We start from the raw sequence: 22508 nt of genomic DNA, 5'->3' as shown, positions 1-22508 counted from the left end.
ATCTTTATCTTCAGTTCTCTGTTCAGCCCATCTCATCAGGACCAGATGAGGTACCCAGAAAAGTAAGGAGGATAGCAAGAAGTATGGGAAGACTTCTGTCATTAAGCAAATACGTAGCCTAGGTCTTTTCAACACAAAAAGGAGTCTAACCAGACATATGTTGGAGGGCTACAGAACAACAAGTGGCAGGTAAAAGATAAGCAGGGGAGAGCTCACAGTTTCTCACAGTCCAAAATGAGAAGCACCCAATGAAACCATGAGGCAGCAGGTCTAAAGGCAAAACAAATAGAAGTTGTTCTTCATGCCTGATGAATTCATTGGCACAAAACACAGAGGAGAGCAGACCTTCACCGGGACAGAGAAGAGTCTTCATGGGAACTTGTCCTCGGAGAAATGTTACGTAAACACAACAAATCACCTAAATCATTGCTTGCTAGAATCGGTGAGAACTGAGTAGGAGAGTGTTCCTCCCATAGCTGCTGTATCCTATTCTAATTCCTTAGCAACATACTGTCCGCCCCAGCTAAAGACACAGTGCTGGACTTTGAGATGATGCAGTAGAGCTGCATATTATTATATTCACACCTCTTATGAACAACTTTGGTTTCCAGCTGTTTCTGTATTGCTATTCGTGAACATAGGAGAGCAGGGGAGACTGAATTTTGGGACACATGGTTATCACAGAAAAAAAGGAAACATTTTGACAAGATACTCACTGAAAGGGTTAAGGCCTTGTCTTTTTCCACGGGGGAAACTGCTCAGGCTACCTGTAAAATCCAAGAACCACGTTAAAGGCAATAAATGCCGTGGCATGACAAAGGAGCCTCCCCACTGTCTGCTGCCGGAGGGCAGGTTCAAAGGAGCTCCTCGGAGCGTGCACACAGCAAGTCCTGCCAGCGCTCCTTAAGATTCACATGCAAGAATCAGATTAATGTGCTTGAGATGAGAGATGTTAAATACCTGGTGCTGTAGTAGCTGAACGTCATGAAATCCAGAGGTTTGGTGTGGGCGAGAAGCAACCATTAGAAGGTTAAACTAAACCGTGGAAGGAGGAAGAAGAAGAAAGGAAGGATGCAAGTAGCGCCATGAAGTTTCCCAAAACAGTTTTTGCTAACAGCAAGCAAAATAACGTCACATAGAAAGGGGGCAGCCAGAAAAGAGTGAAGGTGTAGGCAGTACAGGTAGCCCAAGTTTACTAAATCTTTAGCTTGGGCCAAACAATCAAACAGGTGCCCAAAATCCAAGACCTGAACTCACACCTGGCAGAAGGGCAGGGACAGACCGCAGAGCTGCGGCTGTGTCATGAGGTACAGGCAGGCGCGCCCTACACCAGATGGAGCTCACGACAAGGGCTCTCACCTCAGCAATAAGCCTGCTCCTACCGTGCCCTGGGTACAGGCAGCTCAGGGATTACAGGAGCTCGCCAAAGCACGCCACGTTTCCTACTAGCTACTTGGTCCGACTTCAGATGAGGGATTAGCTGGGAACGGGAATTCCTGCTCCCCCCAGAAGCACTAAGCCCGTTGCCACCCTACGCTTCAGCCCAGCCCAAGACTTGGCTTCGATTTGTGCACGCGTCTGACCCGACGGCACAGCTCGCTTTGCACGTTAAGTACTTTGCACGCTGGGAGCTAAAGCGCGCTTTGCTCCGTGCGAGAGCACGACGAGCAGCAGCTCAGAGAGCGGGGCTGAGAGGGGGAGCCCCGGGGACAGGAGGCTGGGTGGGCTGCAGGGCAGAAGCCGAACCGTGGGGAAGGAAAAGAGAGGGGGAAACAAAGGTGGCAGCGGCTCAGTTTGAAACGGGTCGCACAGCCCATCCTGCGGGCTTTAGAGATCGCTGAAAAGAGAAAGCGTATAAACGCGGCAAGTTATTTCCAGGCCTCAAAACGCAGGGCCTGGACGAGCCGCGGCGGCCGGGCCGCTCCCGGGGCCGGGGCCCTGGAGGGCGCTGCGGGGCCGCGCACGGCCGGGCCCCCCCCCGCCCGCCCGGCCAAGCGAGAAGGCAGCCGAAAAAAAAGCCCTTTCGCACCCAGTGCGGCTGAGCCTCAGCGCGCTGCTGTGAATGAGACGCACTTGCCTTCGGAAAGAGGCGGGGAGGCGGCCGGGAGCTGATGGAAACGGCGGGGAGCACCCGTGCGTCCTGGCTTCAGCTGGGGTAGAGTTAACGGTGTTCCTAGGAGCTGGTCCAGTGCTGTGCTTTGAGCTCAGTATGTGAAGAATGTTGATAACACACTGATGTTTTCAGCTGTTGCTCAGTAGTGTTTAGACTAGAGTCAAGGATTTTTCCGCTTCTCATGCCCAGCCAGGGCACCTGACCCAAACTGGCCAACGGTGTATTCCATACCATGGGACGCCACATCTAGTTTAGGAACTGGGAAGGGGGGGGCAGGGATTCGCCGCTCGGGGACTGGCTGGGTGTCGGTCGGCGGGTGGTGAGCAATTGCCCTGCGCATCATTTGTACATTCCAATCCTTTTATTACTACTGTTGTCATTTTATTAGTGTTATCATTATTAGTTTCTTCTTTTCTGTTCTATTAAACCGTTCTTATCTCAACCCACGAGTTTTACTTCTTTTCCTGATTTTCTCCCCCATCCCACTGGATGGGGGGCGGGGGGAGTGAGTGAGCGGCTGCGTGGTGCTTAGTTGCTGGCTGGGGTTAAACCACGACACCGTGAAACGGCAGGGATGCTCCGGGCTGGGCAGCGCACGCCCCTCCAGCAGCCGGGCAGGGCTCTGGGCTTGCCGTGGGTATGGTCCCACGCAGCCGTGCTGGGAAACGACCCTTGTCACTCCGAAGGCAGAGAGTATCGCCTTCAGCCGGCTGCCTTCCATACAAACACAGGCCAGCCACGTATACCTACAGACGACAAAACCCCACCAAAACGACACTGCACCAAGCATAAAGCTGACGTGAAAGAGAGGAAGGGGTACGGCAGACGGTAACAGCCGGTTACTAATGTATACCTGGGAAGCCCTTGGCTGTTATAGGGCAACATCCCATCATTCAGTAAGTTCCATAATGCAGAGTATTTGCTCAGCCTCACAACTACGCTATTTTGGGTAACAATTCTAGCCACAGTGGAGTAGGCCAGGTGTCTTTCAAAAGGAAAAGCCCCAAGGAAACCCCGCCAGCTTTTTACAGGCAGAAACGATGCCTCAGACTTACTGAGCAAAGCTCTCATCTTTGATGGGGGAGAAACACACTACCACAAGCCTTATCTTGTGTTCTCAACACAATACTGATGTCCTGATTGATACGAACCATCAGTAACTTTCCTCAAGATTAAAGGCAACAAACTACAGCACCTCTGCTGAGCTCCAAAGGGGGATATCTGAACAAGGCAAACAAAACCAAGCACTGAACCAATAGACCTCATCCGCATTCTAATCTAATTGTAATTACACATACTCTGAATTTCCTTTTTATTAACTCAGTCGTTACCTGGTTACAGTTTTCTCATAGCCTTTCAGACCGTTGTCAGCCTTCTACCATCATCGGTCCAGAGGCCTTTCCCAGGTGACTGCTCCTTCCTACCTGCTCCCACACAGCTGCTTGCACAGCAGTTGTACAGAGCATCCTCGTTCCCAGAAGCCTCCCAAGCACGCAGAGAATCAATTACTTCTGCAGATACCAAGAAGGGTCCCAAACATCGGTGAATTAAATGTTTAGATTGTCCATTACTTTTCCTTCTTTCTGAAGCATTTGCTCAGCTCCAGTAGAAAGTGACATGCTGTTTCATTATGCACACACCCACGCACTTTTTAATTAAGACATTTTGATCCTGTTTCTGGACTGCGCTCTTGGTAGCTGGCTGTTGGCACAGACAGAGGCTGGGTTCCACCCTAGAAGTCCTCAAGGCCTATGAAGCGTGCCCAACACCTACCATCTGACAAGCTCTTGGATGGCAAAGCAATCACAGGATCTTGAACTGGCAGAAGGAAACTTCCCGTCAGCTGGCGGAGGGACATTTCTTCACTGCTTAATCCCTTAGCTCCTCTTTGGGCAGGCACAAAATGCTGACTTTGTCTTCTGAATTTGGAAGAATATAGAGGTAAATCTCAACTCCAGCATTTTGCAGCCAGCACAACTAATATTAAGCCTTGCTCAGATCTACAGTCCTCCTCTCCAAGATCACTGGACTCCAATTAATCTTGGGTCCAGTAACTTTCCAGCAAAGCTTTACAGTGCGTGTCCATCTCCACTCAAGGACCCTGCCTTTTGACTAATGCAGAGAGCTAAATTTGTTCTTTGATCACAGATGGTTCCCCCCTTAACTCAGGTTGTGCAGACTGCACTGATGAATCCTAACTTAACAGGCTGTAAATCAGCCTGTTTTCCTTCCACAATTCCTCAGACAATCCCAGATCAAATGATGGCAAAGACTGTTTCTGGTGTACCCCGAGCTACAAGCCCTCCTTGCCTGTTCTGTCCCCCTTTAAGAAACCGTTTGCAGACTTCTGCAAGCCCTTAAAGGCTGGCTTTATGTTGCTACTCCATTCTGAGATCCAGGAATGGCATTCTTCTATCTGAGTTGCCCCTGATAGAAACACATCTGGTTTAAACAGAGGGGCAAGAGCTGTGCAAAGCGGCCACTAGACCTAGCTGACTTCCCAGCCACTTTCTAGGTCATTGTGCTGGTTTTGGCTGGGATAGTTAATTTTCTTCATAGTAGCTAGTATGCGGCTATGTTTTGGATTTGTGCTGAAAACAAGTGTTGATAATGCAGAGATGTTTTCATTATTGCTAAGCAGTGCCTACACAGAGTCAAGGCCTTTTCTGCTTCTGCAAGAAGCTGGGAGGGGACAGAGCTGACCCCAGCTGACCAAAGGGATATTCCATACCATATGATGTCACACTCAGCATATAAAGCTGGGAGAAGAAGGGGACATTTAGAGTTACGGCATTTGTCTTCCCAAGTAACTGTTAGGCATGATGGAGCCCTGCTTTCCTGGAGATGGCTGAACGCCTGCCTGCTGATGGGAAGTGGTGAAAGAACTCCTTGTTTTGCTTTGCTTGCATGCATGGCTTTTGCTTTACTTATTAAACTGTCTTTATCTCAACCCACCAGTTTTCTCACTTTTACCCTTCTGATTCTCTCCCTCATCCCACCAAGGGGGGGGAGTGAGCAGCTGTGTGGGACTTAGTTGCCGGCTGGGGTTAAACCACAACAGTCCTTTTTGGCGCCCAGCATGGGACTCGAAGGCTTCAAGATAACAACAGGTTTGACTGGAATGTGCTAGATTGAATTTATAGCTGTTATTGCTGTTTAGCTATTAAGTGGCAGGCTCCTGTGCTTGCCATGGAGCTTGCCTGCCTTACTGTATATTAGAGTCTAGTGCTCGTTAGTGGCTGCTTTTTGCTTACGCTGCCTGCTGTACTGCTTATCATCTGACTGCTGTGCCTGGGTACGTTTTGATAACAGCAACGGCGATGTGCCTGGGCTGGCAGATGGCCAGGGCATCGCTGCTCCTTCTGTACTGCTGGACAGGCTGGAACTCCAGTGTGAACTCAAAGGGCCCGTGACCTGTGGATGAGTCCACGGGTGAGCAGGACACCCCAAAGCATCTGTGGCCATGGATAAGCCCATGCCAGAGCAGGTACATCTTGAAGTGTCTGTGGCCGTGGTTACGTCTGTGTCGCAGCAGGTATGCCTCTAAAGGGATTGTGGCCCAAGGATAAGTCCACACTGGAAAAGGTACGCCTTGAAGCATCTGTGGGAAAGTCCATGCTGCAGCAGGTACACCTTGAAGCATCAGTGGCTGTGCATGAGGTCATGGTGGAGCACCTCAAAACCTGTGGCCATGGATAAGCCCACGACAGAGCAGGTACACCCCTGGAGAGACTGCAGCCATGGGTAAGGCCATGTTGGAGAAGGTTTCCTTCTGAAGGGACTGTGGCTGTGGGTAAGGCAACGCTGGAGCAGGTATATCTCTGAAGGCATTGTGGCCCATGGAGAAGGCCATGCTGGAAGAGCACCTCAAAGCGACTGTGGTTGTGGATAAGTCTATGCCACAGCAGGTACCCCCCTGAAGAGACTGTGGCTCATAGATAAGGCTCCACTTGGAGCAGGTACACCCCTAAGGGACTGCAGTCCATGGGTAAGTCCAAGCCGGTGCAGGGGCAAGGGAAGGAGTTCATTGCAATGTTAAACTCTATAACCTGGCCCAAAGGGACCAAGGGTAGAGATTGTAATGGATATACCTTTAAATTGTTGTAACCTGGGACTTGAGTTGCATGTTATAGGAATTACTATAGCAGGAACCACCCAAACCAATGAAGGACAAGCCTCACAAGAAGCAGAGCAAGTGCAGCAGCGACCCAACCTGAGCTGGCTTTGGTGCCCAGTAACTCCGTGCAACACACAACCTCTCCTGTCCTGAGCGACCACCATAACAGATGTAGCCCAAAGCCATAGACTAAATGAACTCAATGGACATTCGTGGATGTTTTACAGGGGTGGTCCACAGACTAAGGGAATGATATCTGGGTATTATATCAAAGGATGGGAAGGAGGGTGGTGGTTAATGAGGCTCTATTGGATAGTGTGGTAACTGAGCATGACATAAATGGTATGGAATAAGGGGTGGAGAATGTGCTGGGTTTAGCTGGGATAGAGTTAAATTTCTTCATAGTAGCTAGTGTGGGTCTATGGTTTGGATTTGTGCTGAAAACAGTGTTGATAATGCAGAGATGTTTTTGTTATTGCTAAGCAGTGCTTACACAGAGTCAAGGCCTTTTCTGCTTCTCACATCACCCCACCAGCGAGGAGGCTGGGAGTGCCCAAGAAGCTGGGAGGGGACACAGCTGACCCCAGCTGACCAAAGGAACATTCCAGACCATATGACATCATGCTCAGCATATAAAGCTGGGGGAAGAAGGAGGAAAGGGGACGTTTGGAATTATGGTGTTTGTCTTCCCAAGGAACCGTTATGCGTGATGGAGTCCTGCTTTCCTGGAGATGGCTGAACACCTGCCTGCTGATGGGAAGTGGTCAAAGAATTCCTTGTTTTTCTTTGCTTATTAAACGGTCTTTATCTCAGCCCATGAGTTTTCTCACTTTTACCCTTCTGATTCTCTCCCTCATCCCACTGGAGCAGGGGATTGAGCGAGCAGCTGTGTGGTGCTTAGTTGCTGGCTGGGGTTAAACCATGACAGTCATCATAAGGATGGAGAAGAGGAAGGGTTGCTGGTGGACTGGATAGCTGTTTTCCCCACTGAAGAACCACTGGCTGGCAGTACCCACATATTAGGTTACCACAGGCATCAAGAACCTGCTGAGGAGGGGCAGACAGACAGGACTAGGTATCTCAGACAGATTTGATCCTAAGCTGGAGAGAGCTCAGGTTTAGTTTTTGTCCTTATGAATATCCCAGCTGAATCCTCCCACATAAGTCTTATTTATTTAGACTATCCAGTGCCCAAGAGGCATATAACAGTGCTGATTTATCTATGCCCTGCGCTTCCTTCAAGCAACACTATTTCCATGTTTGGATGGAACTGGCCACAAAAACAACCCCAAAAGCAAAACACTGACAAAAATGCAGAAGCCTTAACATTTTTTTTCCTCAGCATCCCAAATCCTACAAAATTTGTATTAAGTTTTATTTTCAAAATCATTACAAGTGTTCAGTTTGCCTAGCAGGAGGCACACTCACCCGGAATGATGACCTGCTTAATTTTAGTCCTTATGCTGCTGGATACTCAACCAGGATTTGGAACATCTGAGGCAAGTTCATTTATAATGAAGTATACCAAGGGGAAATGATGACTTTCCTTGCCTCCCTCCAACCCTTCCTCATACAATCCAGACCAGAAAAATGTTTCCAGCAAAGCTTTTGTTGAAACATAAACATTTCCAGGAAAAGTTTTGTTTCATCTGACTGGCAGTTTACAACTGAAAGTACGTCATCAAAAAGGTTCCGAACTAGCTCTGGGCTTGGACCCACAGTGACCTCAGCCCCAGCAGATGTTTGGAGGCCACGGTATGGAGAAAGAAACGGAGAGCAAATACACGGACTAGTTGACTGACTGCATGCACCCATGATCAGGATAAGGGAAAGCTGGAGAAGTGGTAAGCTACCGATTATTTCTTAATTTAGAAGTTCTTGTGAATAGAAAGTAGAGCAAACACATCACCTATCACCTCACAAATTCATGACTTCTTAAAAAAGATCCATCACAAACTTGCTTACTGCACCTCTAGAGTACTCAGTTTTTTCCTACATGTTAGTACCTGCTCCCTGCACTGCTCCCTCTACGTCTTTTTAGCCCTCACCATCCTTTAACCCCCCTCGGTCCTCCTTCCACATAACTTACCCATTTATCTTTGATCCTCAAGCTCTATCAGGCCTTTAGTAGGTATGTGGAGCTGTATGACAAAATGAGGTCAGAGCCCCCTTTTGCACACAATCCTGTCCTCATACAACAGAAGAAACCATGAAACGTCAAGGCTGTGTTCTCAGCAAATAGTTGGGCAATTGGGCACTCACAACAATGTCTCACTTTCTTTCCCCTTCACACAGGCTCAAAGATTCACATTTTCTTCCTTCTCTCCTTTTTTTTTTTTCCCCCTTTCCATAAACTAAATTTTGAACAGTTGGTTGGCCAAGGCAGCAGATTCCAGAGAGTCTTATTCCAGGCCAAATAGCAATAAAACTCATTTGGCATATTCATCTTATTGGGAAGGTAATAAAATTAAGGAACAGGATTGCTATTTTGGTATGTCATTCCTCAGTAAGGTACCGATGACTAAGAAAAAAACTTCCACGGAGCTAGTGAAGCTGAATGCTTCTCACAGCTGACGAGTAATGCAACAGGCTTATTATGATAACTAAGATGTTTACAAAGCACCTAGAAAACAAAATTTCCCAACACCCAAATGCACCGACTCCCTTCCCACTTGTGCTAAACCTGAGGAAAGAACTAAGGAAAGGTTAAGCCTGGCGAAAGCAAGCTACCCACCCTTCCCAACTGGCACGATGGTTATAACAAGAGCTGTCTGCACAGCCAAAACACCTGCACAGGAAATTAGTCCCCTGGAATCTCCCTGTTTGCCTTCTCCTGCCAAGCAAGTCTGCCCACAGTCAAGAATGACTGATAATTATTGAATTTGGGTTGAACAGTTTCAATTCATAAAATTTCCAAAAATATCAATTTGGTCCAGGTCCCAACAGAAGATGAGGTGAAGATGAAAGAGGAAGAAAAGGAAGGAGGGTGAGTTGGTTGCTCAGGCACTAAACAGAAAGGAAAATATGTTATTCATATGCCCTATTTCTCCCCCAATCTTAAAGTGCAGTTTAGCTCTGAAGAAGGGTAACAGCACAGCCCTGCACTGAGTTGTTCTCCCTGCGTCATCCACTTTCCTGCATGCTGGATTTAGCAATGAAAATAAATATTATTTCTGTTAGTCAACAGGGTCTCTGGAGAAGGACTGGGTCTGTGCTGGCTCATACATCATCCAACCTACATGGTTGAGACAACAGAATATTGTTAGTGTATTACTCAGAAGGGACCTGATCTGAACTATGGTTTCCAAGGACTTCTACAGTACAAGCAGGGTTCTGTGCAAGGCTCATCTTTTTGCCCTGTTTCTGTATAGTGCTTAGCACAAAGGCCCATCATAAGGGATGTGAGACAGAGCCATAACGCAAATAACGAACTACATTTGCATGGCAGGGTATTAATCCCACTCATTTTCTCACACAAACCGTGGCACCTGGGAGAAAAGAGATTCCTGAGTTTGCTGTAACTCAATGTCAGTCTTTCACTCTCATGCAACGGGGAAGCAAAAGCACTCACCTCCTTCTTTGCTGACTCCCAAGCACCCCTTCAGCTCCTGAAGCGAGATTGACTTGTCCTTGTTGAGGTCACAGTAGTCAATGAAACGTCGGGCACATTTCTTGGGCTTGGCTTTCTTCTTTACGTAACGCTTGAAAGGCTTCAGCTCCCGCTTGTTGATGTCATTACTGCTGTTGTTGTCCAGCTGGCTGAAGTACCAGTGTACCACTCGCTCCTCCAGTGTGTGGCTGGGGTCTGGCTCAGAGAACCTGGAACAGAGGAAGCACAGGCCCCCAACAAGTGGGTGCTCTCACCAATGCTGTCAAGCACATGCTGAGGAGCCAGAGCTGACACGCGTTATGCCATGCTTAAAGCCGGCAAAATACGCAGGTCTTACAATCTCCTCCTTTTAGCTGGGCTCTTTTGAGAGAGAAGAACTTTTTCTAAAAATGTCCTTTAGCATTAACAAGTGGTGCCAAGAGATTCCTGGAGACTGATACCCTCAGTAGCTCCAGTTCTCCTCACACCAGTTGCTGAAACTCTGCCTAATCCCAGAATGATCTCTCTTTAGAGGGCAGGAGGCAACCTCTGTGGTCCTTTTGACCCTTGGACTCTCACTCGAGTTACCAGCAGGAAAGCCATGACTGTCAGCTGTCATGGTAGTTTCTGTGATAGCAACATCTAGACTTCAGAAAGGGAACAAATTCATTTCATGCAAGACACATTCATTATTTGAAAATGTCCTTGGCAAGATGCAACATTCCTGCTGTATCTATTTATATGATCAGAACTCCTGTGCTGTATTTTCAGCATATTTAATGCTTTTCACATGGTTGATTTATGTACAAGAATTCCACAGCAGACAAGCACCACAAATCCATTAAAAGCAATACTACGGAACTGGCAACTTCAGTTTGCTTAATTTCTTACTCATTGTGATATTACAAGTTTGGCGTTATTTGGCTCACATTTTCTTTCTGTGGACAACAACAAACAATATCAGAGAGGAGGAGAAGAGGAGCAGGAGGAAAAGCAACAGCTGAAGATCCACAAATAGAGAATGCTGCCGTTCAATGTCAAGCCAACACTGAACAGGCACTGTTATGTCGTACCATTTAAGCAGCATCTGGTGTTCTGCAACAGCAGTGGGAAAGGGGTTATTCCTCAGTGATACAGAGAACCAGGGAAGAAACTCTTTCTAAAGAAGAATTCTTTAAAAATCACACTAAGCTAGTCCGTCTTTTCTCCATGTGATGAGTGTGCCAACAGAGAAAGCTGAAATAATGCTGAAATGAGGCTGAGACTTGAGCCTTTTTCCTCACTAGAATAAAGCATTTCAGTGCATGGAAACTAGTGGATAGGTAGTCAGACACACTACACTGGCAGTGGTTGCTCTGACTTATTCCAGGAGACACCTCCAGCTGCTGCCTAATTCCTTCCCCAGCAGTGAGAGAGGGTCAGTTGCGTGCTGCGGGCAGCCAGATTCTGGTGTGCTTCAGCATTCTAGCTGATGGGGAAGTATGAACCCAGGTACCTTATAAAATGCACTTTAAGACTGTCACCAACCTTGTTTCAGATACTGGTAGGATATATATTTAAACGGTCACTGAAAATTTCTTTGTTGGGAACTGGAAGGAAGAAAATTCTTTTCACCTTCCAGTATGACCAGTTTTGCCTCTAAAACACAGCTGCAGAGCCTGAAAAAGAAAAAACCTACCCTACTGCCACGGTAATTTAAATCACTAGTGAAGGGGAGTCTGCAACATGCAGAAAGCAAGCACTGGAGCTTAGGTGGAGATCAGAGATCCCCGTTAACCTTCTCTGATAGCTTTTACAAACGAGGATACAATTTAGAAAGGTAGCCCCTATCCAGAGACATCTGGATCCTCGAAACAAGTAATCACACACAGTAAGGAGAGGCAAATAAACTGCACCACATTTTTCCCAAGGTTTTATTTCAAACTATCTCCTTTATCATTTAGTTTTTAACTGAGAAGCAGCCTGGCATTCAGTCACAGCATCTGGTCAATGTACAGTGGGATAAACACTGTGGGGGAGGAAGAAGAGGTTGGGAATCAGTTTGGCTTAGTTTGGGGAGCCAAAATACAAGGCAAGCCCCTGGAGCCACCTATGGACAAGCAGAAATTGCAAAAATCTCCCCAGAAAGCTAAGGGAGTGCCCAGGTTTTTCAGAGCCTTGAAACTGTATGTGAAGACCAGGATGACAGGAGAGAATAAAAACACATCCTGTGGCTTGTTTTTATGACATTTATGAACACAGTCACTGGCCTGTCTCCCTTTTGGAAATGAACTGGCTATCATTTGAAGACCAGCACATTTCCAACAGCCACAGGGAATTCCTGTATTGCAAGGGCCAATATCCTGCTTTTGCTGAGATAGAGGAATAAAACCTGAGCTTTTGCATGTGAGATTCCCCTTGTCCACACCTTTGTCTGCCCTTTGTTTCCTGAAGGCCCACAACTGGAGAGGCAGAAATGGAGAAAATAGCAGAGCATCTTAGAACCAACAGCAGAAAGACGATAGGAACACGAGTTTCCCTCTACCTGCTGAAGAGACACTCAGAAGCAGGACTTAGAAGAGCCTCTTCTTCAGAGGCACACCAAGGAGGAGCTCTGATGAGTTACCAAGAGAAGCAATATAGCTCTCTTTAGCACTTCCATAAAGAACATCAGGGAAATCCACAGGCTAATACAAATACATTGACTCATGAGGTGATGATATATCAATTTTTGCCATTACAAACATGCTGAGAGCTCGTGCTGAAAACTGCAGCATGCTAATGGAGCTAAAGGGAGTTAGTTTAATTGCTGTGATTGTAAGAGGAAGGAAGGTATAGCCATTTCTGAGTTTCTACCATTTCCTGTTGGCTGGCTTAGCAGGACTGCAGTTCCTGAGTTGGTTGCCCTTTCTGATGATCATCCAGAATCCCAGCACAGGAAGGATCCACATCATCTCAGTGCAGCCATATCTCCCTGGCTCGTGAAATTACATGATACGCTAAAGAAGGCTGAGGTTACACCACCACATCTAACTATCTTGACTTTTGACGGCTGCCCATGCAAGACACTTATGCACCATCCGTGAAACAAGAATTGATGCAACTTCACAGCACTGCTAAGCCGCCCAGCTTTGATGATGTGCCGTGACAACCACCACACCTGCTGGGTCATCTGAAATAAATCTGGGGGCTCTAGCTGTCCTGCAAGCACAGGCTTTGCAGGAGTATTCCAGGGGAATTTCCCTCTACTACCTCTCCATTGCTGTTGCATGAGAAATAGATCAGCCCTCACGCAAACTTCATTTGTTGGGCTGCCTCTCTACTCATTCAGACCATAAAGGGATCAGAAAAACCAAAAGAGAACAAAGCTGCTTTGTACATTCTCAACCCCCAGCAAAACAACATCTCTTGCTCTTACACCAGTCACACAAAAATCCACTGAATTCCAGTCTCTCACTCCAGTGCTGCAGCAGCTTTGTAAGACCTAGCAAAGACAGACATTACCAAAATGCAGACAGTCTTCTCATGTTGACTACATTACAGCTGTACTCACTTTTCTTCCTAATTGTTTCTCTTTAGAACTCTATGGCAAAACAATCAATCCTAAAGAATGAGTGCTTGGTAAGCAAAGAGCTCTGTGCAAGCTGATTTTCCAAATCTAACCTGCTATTGCTGGATTGCTGCCGTACGTAAGCCAGCAAGTTTAGCTGCATTATGCAGCACAAGCCCACCCACGGTCCAACAATGAAGAGAAGCATGGTCTGTCATTAACAGTCTAGGACAGGGAACCTGCTGTCTCAGCTTTCTTACAAATTTGTTGGCATCAAGTATATAGTCTTCTCTAAGTAGGCTTTTGCTCCTCCTCCTGTACAATGTGCTATCAGCTCCCTCATAGGAGGAGAATACTTATTTCTTAGGTGGCTTATGCTTGGAGATATGGTTTAAGGTACTATTACTTTTAACAATACTATTTTCCAATCAAGACACTTCTACAGAATACCTTCATACCAGCTGGTGTAACAGGGGTACAGGCAGAAAGCAAAGAGGCTATGAAAAGACACGGGCATGCACTTTTGCAGCTGCACTGAATTCTGGAGCAGAGAGAGAAGAATATGCCAAAACATCAAATAGACAGCTTGAATATGCACTTTGCATGCAGTCTGTAACGCTTTGCAGCCCTTGAGGCCCCTTGCAAGAAAGGAGGAGTTAACTCAGTGGGAAGGAGCAGGGAAGAAGGGGAGGTATATAGGGTAAAGTATACAAAAGCAGCAAATGTCAGACATTACTCACATACAGAACCGTGTACAGTGTGCAATCACATTATCCTCCATCGAACTGTGCTGTCAAAGTGTAATACGTCCCACTAAATTTTACTAAGTAAACTGAAGTCCATTCCTACCAAAGCTGATCCTTTGCTCCCTGAATACTTGCAGCCCCACTGCATCCCACTGCAAAGGCTGCATGGACCTACAGTACTGCTGCAGTGACAGAAAATCCTAATACAAAATACTGCTTTGACAGAAAGCGAGGTTGCAAACTCTGAAGTACCCAGCAGATGATCACCTGTTTGAAGACCTTTAGAAAACCTATTCTTTTGTAATATAAACTTTATGTAGCAACAATAGCAGCTGAGGCAGAAGGAGGGGAGTAAGACCAGCCTAACATCACCCAACAGGACTGCAAACAGACACTATAAACCAGAGGGAGCTATTCCAGGATGGAAGAACACTGATGGACAAGAAGCTGCTAGCAGAAGTGACAGAGTAGAAAAAAAAATTAGTCCAGCTTCCACTCCTAACACACAAGGTATGTTTGTGGTCAGGATGTCTACAGGAGTTAAAGTTGTAGGTTTCTATGAATTGAAAATATTTTGCAAGGGTATATACATCGCTTGGTGCTGTTGCTGAATGAAGAACAGATTGGAGCAAAGCTAAAGAAATGACAGGACTGACCCTGCCAGTCAACACCCATGACAGCATTGATGATGTCCACCAAGGTGCCTGTGGGGAGTGGTGGAAAGCAATGAGTTTAACAAACGGAATTAAAATTCAGAATTGTTCTTGCTCTGCTTCCTCTTTTTAGTCTCCTTTTCTTGTTCTTCGCGGTTGTCTATTCTGAAGTTAAAGGCTGTAGTGGTGGAACATGGCTTGAATCAAAGAGTATTACTCTAATGGAATTGCAAAAGGATCCCGTATCTGTTTTATTATTCTCCCTTTCCTGTAGCCAAAGAATCAAGAAGCCAACAAAAAACTAAACTGTGTTCAGACTAAACAAAAGGGTACTATGCAGTCCAAATTCATTACGGGGAATGCATAATTCCTCTACAGTTAAAACTTAAGTTATCTTCCTATTACAGGCCCAGTTTCTTCCTCTCCTCCAGCTAAGTTGTATATGAAACATTATTCCGAACACTTCTCTGAAGATTGTGGGATAAATCATTTAGAAGGTTTAAAAATCACCTCCCTTCACTCCTCATTGACTGTTCAAGATTGTCCTCTTACATGAACTCTCCCGTATCTTTAATTAGGCTAGAATTTCCATAGGAGCACAAAGAGAAGTTGGTATCCCACTTCAATTGAAATGCAATAGGAGTTGGGCATTAACTTCCCTGCACTGTTCGAAAGCGTCAATCTTTATTAAAACATGGCTCGGCTTCAGAACACCCTGGAGATGTGCTGAGCTGTGCTTGCCTGCTTCAGACTGCTCAACTAGAGCATGAAAGGGAACCTTGGGGGCAATTTTCTTAAGTATTTTTTAGGGCTATTACATGAGGAATAATTGGTGACTTAAAATGAAGGGACACAGCCGCTGTGTTACATGATAAGGGTGGCTGTTGTAAGCTGCCCTTTTAACCCTAAATTCCACAGGGCAGGAATATTTTTGCTGATAATGTAGCAAGCCATAGTGCACGTATTTTGGCAACTAAAATTCATTTCTGAATTGGCAGGGACCAAAGAGAGTTTCTCAGATCAGGGACACCCAGGCTGGGATCCCCCTTTGGTCTATTTTAGTTTAGGCCCTGTGTGATATGAATATGTCAGAGTTAGAAAATAGACTAAAATGTACTAAAGTGAAGTCTAAATTTTAAAAAGTCCTGCTCTTATTATATAGGGTTTATACATGAACAATTTCAATGATGCGTTTTTTCAAAAAGGGTACTAAACACTGGTTAATAAACCAATTTCCTACAAGCGCTCCCTCAATTACTTTGAAAACATACAGTAACAAGATGTGCCTTGGAGTTATTACATAAACTTAAAATTAAGAATGAATTTTACCAGAGATTTTCTGTTTCAAAAGTCTAAATGAAGTCTACTTGGCTATTTTGCTGTAATATAAACCAGGGCCATGAGGAAGGGAAGTTCTCATCTCATTTACATTATTGTAAAGCAAAAGTAACTCAATTAAAGTCAATAGCTTTGAACTTGCTTAAACGAGACAAGACCTATAAGGGATTACAAGGCCGTTTTAAGCATGCCCAATAACAAAAAAAAAAGGTCTTATCAGGTTTTACTTACATGGCCTGCAGCAATCCAAGTTGTACAGCCTCACTTTGCTGCTACTAGATTGTTTCTGTGTGTGCCAAGTATAAAGTCTGCAATTTAGCACAGCTCTGTGTAGTACTTTAAATGCAGATCTCCATCATTTCTCCCCATGCTCCCCCCACCCCCAGAAAAACCCTAACATGGACATTAACTGCAAGGCAACAGATAGCTTTGCAGCATAAGTAGGTAAAGTCTTGAAGATGAAGACACTTAGCAAACGCAAGAAGTTTGAATCTGGATACACGAGTGAAGACTGAAAGCGACAGGGTAATCTAATCTGATTTCCTGTATTACATACTCACAGAATGTGAATCAAATTACTCTTAGGACCATAACTTGGGTTTGACTAAAGCAAGTCTTTCTGAAAGGCATCAGGCTTAAGATGAAAGCCTTAGAGAGAGGGAATCTGTCAGCTCCCTCATGACTTCATTCTGCCTTAGAATTGCCCTCGCTTTAAAGAAATTTTGATCACAAGTTTGTTTATATTCAGCTAATCATGTTCTTCCCTGCTAGACTAAAGAGCCTGCAGAGCTTTTGTCCCTATGGAGATACTCAGATTATATGACATCATCTTTCAACCTTTTTTCCCTTTCTTTTAATACACTAAGGAAGGCTGAGCTCCTTAAGATTCTCACTGTTAGGCTTTTTCAGTCCTTGACATTTTGGAAAGGCTCTTCTCTGCGTTTGGTGCTATACTTTAATGTTGCTACTAAAGACACATATTGTATGCCAGCATCATCTCTCTGCTGCCACGGAGAAACAGGAATAGTCCCCCCCCCTTCCCCAAAACTCCTACTTGCTGCTTCTCTGACTGATTAAAATACATAGGACAACATATAGGGCGAGCTGACATGGGAGTACGGCTTGCTGTTTGCTTGGCCTGCCCCCTGCAACAGGCACAAGCTTTGCTAGTGATACATTAAAAATTTACCTTGGATCATTGGGTGCATTTGTTCAAACTCTAAAAAAGGCCCAGGAGGATGAAATGCTGAACACTGTAAAGGAACAGAAAGAGGAAGGCTACAGAGGGAACCAGTGCGTGTTTAAATACAGAATCTATTCTGCCATCGTTATGGCAAAGATGGATAAGAGCCTGCAATAAGTGAAGCTTGCCTCACAAATAAGAAAACTGATGTTAAGACATTAAAACTGACATGAGTGACATTAAGAAAAATCAGATAGCCAGATCTCTAGCTTTTCTTTTCAACATGACCTTCTCAGCAAACCTGGACCAGGGAGATACAGGATAAGCACTGTCGTAAATCCAGTATTTTGTTAGTTGTTAAGGTTGGAAATGAATTAGCCCTATGATTAACCCTATAGGTAAAATATCCCTTCATCTTTGAAAAGAGCTTTCATTTCCAGTGCCAAAGTCAAGTCAGGTCACCCAGACAATTTCAGATATTCCTGAAGAGAGGACTCAGGACATTCCTCCCCTTGGGAAACTTGAAAAGCAGGACTCATTATGCAGGGACAGCTTCCCAATTCTGCAAATTCATATGAAATGAAAGCTGTACTGATTAAAATTTTATATAAGTACCAAAAATTCCTTGAAATGCTTTTGTTTTTGCAAAATAAATGGTCCCGTCATGGCATGATGGGATGGAAAAGCTTGACACACTTTCTTTGGGATATGCGCTTAGCCTAGCTGATGCACATGGAAGTTCACGCCAGAGCAGTTTCCTGAATTTAATCGTGGCTGTGGGCAGGCAGAGTATTTGGGTGGTAGCAGTCTTTCGCCTTACAAAAGACAGGCTGCTAAAAGATTTCTTTTTCCCCTTGCAACTGGACTGCTGACACTGGAGCTGAAAATAAATCAACATGACGACTGTGTGAAGAGCTGGGCAGTGAAAGATTCTATCAGAAAGGCCTCTATTGAAAGCTGAGAAATACACAAAGCTTGGGTAACACTAGGAAGCAAGCCTGCTGGTTTACAGAAGTGCAGTGGGGGCATATATCTCTGGTCTCTACAATATTGGTTTATATTAAGCTTTATTTTAAGAGTGATGATGGCATTGGCTGGGCTTCAGTCCCAGTGCCAAAGATGCCGAACAAATATCAGATACTCTCCAGGGCTTCCCGCCACCCCTACCCATTGCATTTGAACCATGCAAATTAGACAGAATTGACATTGGAAAGCTTATGGCTGGGAGAGAACAACGTTATTTCCCATCCTTGGGGCATTTTTCATCCTGTTTATATGAATACAGACATGCTAGGCGAATACTGCTAATTCGATGGGTTACAGAATATTCAGCGTGCAGGCACTCAGCCACTGGCCTGATTTGTAAGGTCCAAATGCGAAGTTAAAACCATATGGGTTCACAAGCAATCCATACTGAAACCAAGGGGCACAGAGGTGCCACCCAGGAAGTTTTTCATCTTAAGTAGTTAAAGATGGCACAGCTTCCTTCTACATTTTGAAAGAGGAAAGCAGGGGATCAAAATTACTCTCAGTACCTTGGAGCAGTACCCACGGAAGTAACACATGCACAGAGGCACCTCCTTCATCTCTACACCCCTATGAACACGAGCACACTAGTCGCTGTGGCATCCCTGCGTGCTAAACTAGCACTGACTCCATTTATAGTTGGGGGAATCCAGAAGCATAGAAGCCCTGCCTAGCCAAGGCAACACAGCACTTTTAAATCCATGACAGTCCATTCTCAATGGCCTGTCCTGCAGCAGCACTGCAGCTGCTGCGCTAAGGGGATTTGCTGTTATCAAGCAGAAGGGGGAGACAAGACCTCAGCTTTTCTCCAGTTCCCCAGAAACGCAGACTTCTGCCCACCTCTTGCAACAGGCCTGACCTGCTGCTCCTTCGAAGAGGGATGGATGAACAGGCAGCTGGTCAGAGGGGAGGGCCGTGAAAAACAGCTCCTCTCCTCATCGGCAGGCTGGCTCCAGGCCCACAGCAAAACCACAGCACTGGCACTGCCAAGAATTCAGTTCACATTCTTCGCTCCCTGTGGTAGCCACTAGGCCACACGGTCTCCTTCAATCCATTTGCATTTTATTAGGTCTTTTCATGCACCAGGGGACAAAAGAACAAGCCACTTCCTCCCACTGAGCTCTCATTTCACACTTCAAATGGGCTATACTAACCTTTATGGTGGAGCAGCTGCCAGGGAGGAGGGCTGGGAGGAGGCAGGCAGGGCTAGGACGACAGGACAGAGCAGCGGCTGAAGATGCAGCCTCAGCTCCTCTCCCAGCAACCCAGAGGAACCTGAACCAGCACACAGCAACACCTTCCCCTCCCGCCCCCACCTCGGGGGCACCCCGAGCTCTGCAGCCGCCTCGGTGGCATTCAGCCTGAGTGCTGTCTGGACTCACCTCCCACCCCCAGTAGGTGCTGCTGAGTTAATAGCCTGTACCATGTCCGTAGTCAGAGCATCAAGTAAGCTGGTAATAAATTCAACTTTCTTCCCTTCTGGGCAGCCTGCAGAGAGAAAAGAGGAGGTTTAATGCAAGAATACACAGGATTGGTCTCCTAGCCCAGTTCAGCCAGAACCTCCTTTGTTTGTAACATGGCAGTCATCATCACGGTCCCTAAGGAAAAGCAAAAGAATCCCTCAGTGGGTTTCTCTGCATGGCAGTTTGTCCTGCAGCTTTTGTCCAGGCACACACAGGGTCACCAACAATATCTGGCAGGAAGACTGTGTGGTTAGCTTTATGGCCGCTCCCAGTTCTCTACCAGCATAACCACAGGGATGTGCTGGAAGTGCCTGGCAGACAGGAGTTCCCATGGTGACATTTGTAGAGAAGTTTACAAAACAACTCATTACCTCCTGGGTCATCTTCCTCGGCAAACATGGCTGTTCTGAGGTCCTAACTGACAGCTTAAAGCTTCCCAAAGCACGGGCCAAAGCAAGGACTGCTGCTTGCACTCTCCTGTTCAGGCACAGAGAGGGTTGCCTGCCAGCAGCTACCACAATAATTCAGTTCTTTGCATGATCACACTGCATGGGAAACATGTCAGTCTAAGTCGACACGAGGTAATCGCCCCCAGTCACTGCTGGCTTAACCAGGACAAAGCGGGCTGAAGACAAGCCTGGTAACCATTTCCATTACTTAGTGCTGAGGCTGTCTAGTTCCCCACCGTCATAACCACAGACTGACAGAGCCTCCTATCCTGAACAGTGCCAGCCTGTTATGACACAGCAGAGACGAAATTCTCCATCTCCTCACCTTTATGAGGCAATCTATGCTGTTTCCTTGCTTCTTAAAGGAGCAAAAGCATGCTTCATTTACTACCACATTAATACCGTAACAATTGCTCTAGGCTACCAAGGAACGAGCATACTTAACTTCAACCCACCACCTCCAAAACTATTGTCCAGAATCCATCACCTCCCGTCCTATTGTCTCCTCTTGATGTGACAGAGAAGCCATCACGACATCCCTCACCTCTTCTCTTTCCCCAAACCACCATGCACTACCAATTAGTCAGCTGATTACGGCAGCAGACACCAGACAACAGCCTCCCCCAGCAACACACAGCAGCGTCAACACTTCCTGCTTTTCTCGGACAAGCAGAGAAGCACGTGTACCCCAAACAGAGCACCAGAAACTTACTGTAATCCCTTGACAGCTGAAAGCAGCTTGCAAATTGATCTGACAAAACTCCCTCCTTTGCTGTATTACAGGCTCTGTTCTCTGCAATAGCTAACCAACAGTCCCTCGCCTGTCTCCATATTATGTGCATTACACACACACACCCCCCCCTCAGCACTCGTTTGGCACATGGTCCAGAAAATGTCAGCATTGTAATGGGTAAGCTGCTATGGCAGCCAGAGTAGACCACTCACTTAAAGGAGCTTTTTGTTGCAGTAATGAGAAGGTTGAAAAACCATTTGCTAGAAGTCATCTCCCTGGGGCCTCAGCATCTCACCGTCTGCAGGAATTAGCAGCTTGCCATTTGCTATGTGCAAGCAACACTTTCCTTCCTTCTTTTTTTCTTTTTTCTGGCCACAGCCATGACACAGTTTGTGAAGAGGGTATGTGTAGGTGTGCAAGGATCTGGACTTATGTGTCCCCCACCTTGGCCTCTGCAGGGTCTCTTCACACAGGTCAAGGTGCACACAGCCTGCAGCACTGAGAGTCTGAAGACTGGGCAAACCTCTAGAAGAGGAATAAGGTATGGGGTCCCCCTTACAGAATTGAGTGCAAATGGAATGATCAGTCTCAAATTAAAAGAGGGGTTTTTCTTAAAATTCAGTTCTGCTAAGAAATAAGAGCGGGGGAAAAAATAAAAAGAAACATCCTCTCTCACCCCCTGCAGTTCTGGCTCACCAGGGAATTTTTGCATACAAGGGCATCTAATCAAACAAACCTCAAGTCTGCATCAAAAGATCACGCAGCACAGCATCTCTCAGGCAGACAAACCAGGATCAGGTCCTCCATCTCCTGGTCTCTCCATAGACAAGGGTATTTTCAGTGACAGGAACCATCATGCCAGCCAATGCAGCCAAGCACAGAGCTGAAAGTTTACTCAGGCACAGAAAAGTGGCTTGAGCTGAGAGGGGAACTCTCCTGGGGTCTGATGCTGGGACCAGACCACTAAGCTACACAGCATCACGTGTCCTCTCCTGCGTCAAGCAGTTCCTGTCCCCTTGTCTAGCTGCAGTGCAGAAGGGCAGGGCGAAGGGAAATTAAACCATACTGTCTTTCTGAGAGATCAGAAAGAGACTCTCAAAGAAAAAGCCCAAGAGCAAAAGGATTTCCACAGAGGAGTTCTGGAGAGGCAGGGGGGAAGCGCACAGAGAGGCAGTAAAGCAAGGGAAGAAGGGGGTAGGGAAGAAAGGAAGTAAGGTTATTCTATTTTAGCGTGATTTCCTAAGGAAATGAGCCTTAATGCAATCATTTAGCTGGTTTCCCTCTCCTTCCCTCTACCCCCCAGAATAATACGTGAACCAATTGGCCAATTTCATTCAAATGTGAGAGGGAAGCAGATAGGAAATTTCTACGTGACTTGTGAAAAATGAGGAGCTGCATAGAAGAGAGCCCTGCTGAGGGCAGAGTTGCTAAGCAGAAAGCTATGGGGCCCAAGGTCAGGAGCTGGCAGAAGAAGAATTAGGAGACACAGAAGGCAGATCTGGAACAAATCTCATTTCCTTTGCTAACTTGCTCAGAGACAACTCACTTTATGCTAGCCCTAGAAAGGGC

At 46.1% G+C, this 22508-nt stretch overlaps 1 protein-coding gene across 6 annotated transcripts in view; it reads right to left on the bottom strand.

The window, feature by feature from the left end:
• SMOC1 (SPARC related modular calcium binding 1) overlaps nt 1-22508 on the bottom strand; it is a 139750-nt gene that overhangs the window by 4752 nt on the left and 112490 nt on the right. For 4 of the 6 annotated variants that reach the window (XM_069784234.1, XM_069784235.1, XM_069784239.1 and 1 more), the window contains 3 exons: nt 19677-19782; nt 9802-10049; nt 717-767 (listed from right to left, as the gene is read on the bottom strand). In XM_069784234.1, the coding sequence (XP_069640335.1) occupies nt 717-767; nt 9802-10049; nt 19677-19782 (405 nt within the window). The remainder of the gene's footprint in view (nt 1-716; nt 768-9801; nt 10050-19676; nt 19783-22508) is intronic. The other 2 variants (XM_069784237.1, XM_069784238.1) reach the window with 1 other exon arrangement.

Source organism: Haliaeetus albicilla, chromosome 5 (assembly GCF_947461875.1).
Source record: "Haliaeetus albicilla chromosome 5, bHalAlb1.1, whole genome shotgun sequence".
NCBI lineage: Eukaryota > Metazoa > Chordata > Aves > Accipitriformes > Accipitridae > Haliaeetus > Haliaeetus albicilla.
Note: the sequence above shows the minus strand (reverse complement) of the source record. Positions and strands in the feature narration are given on the sequence as shown.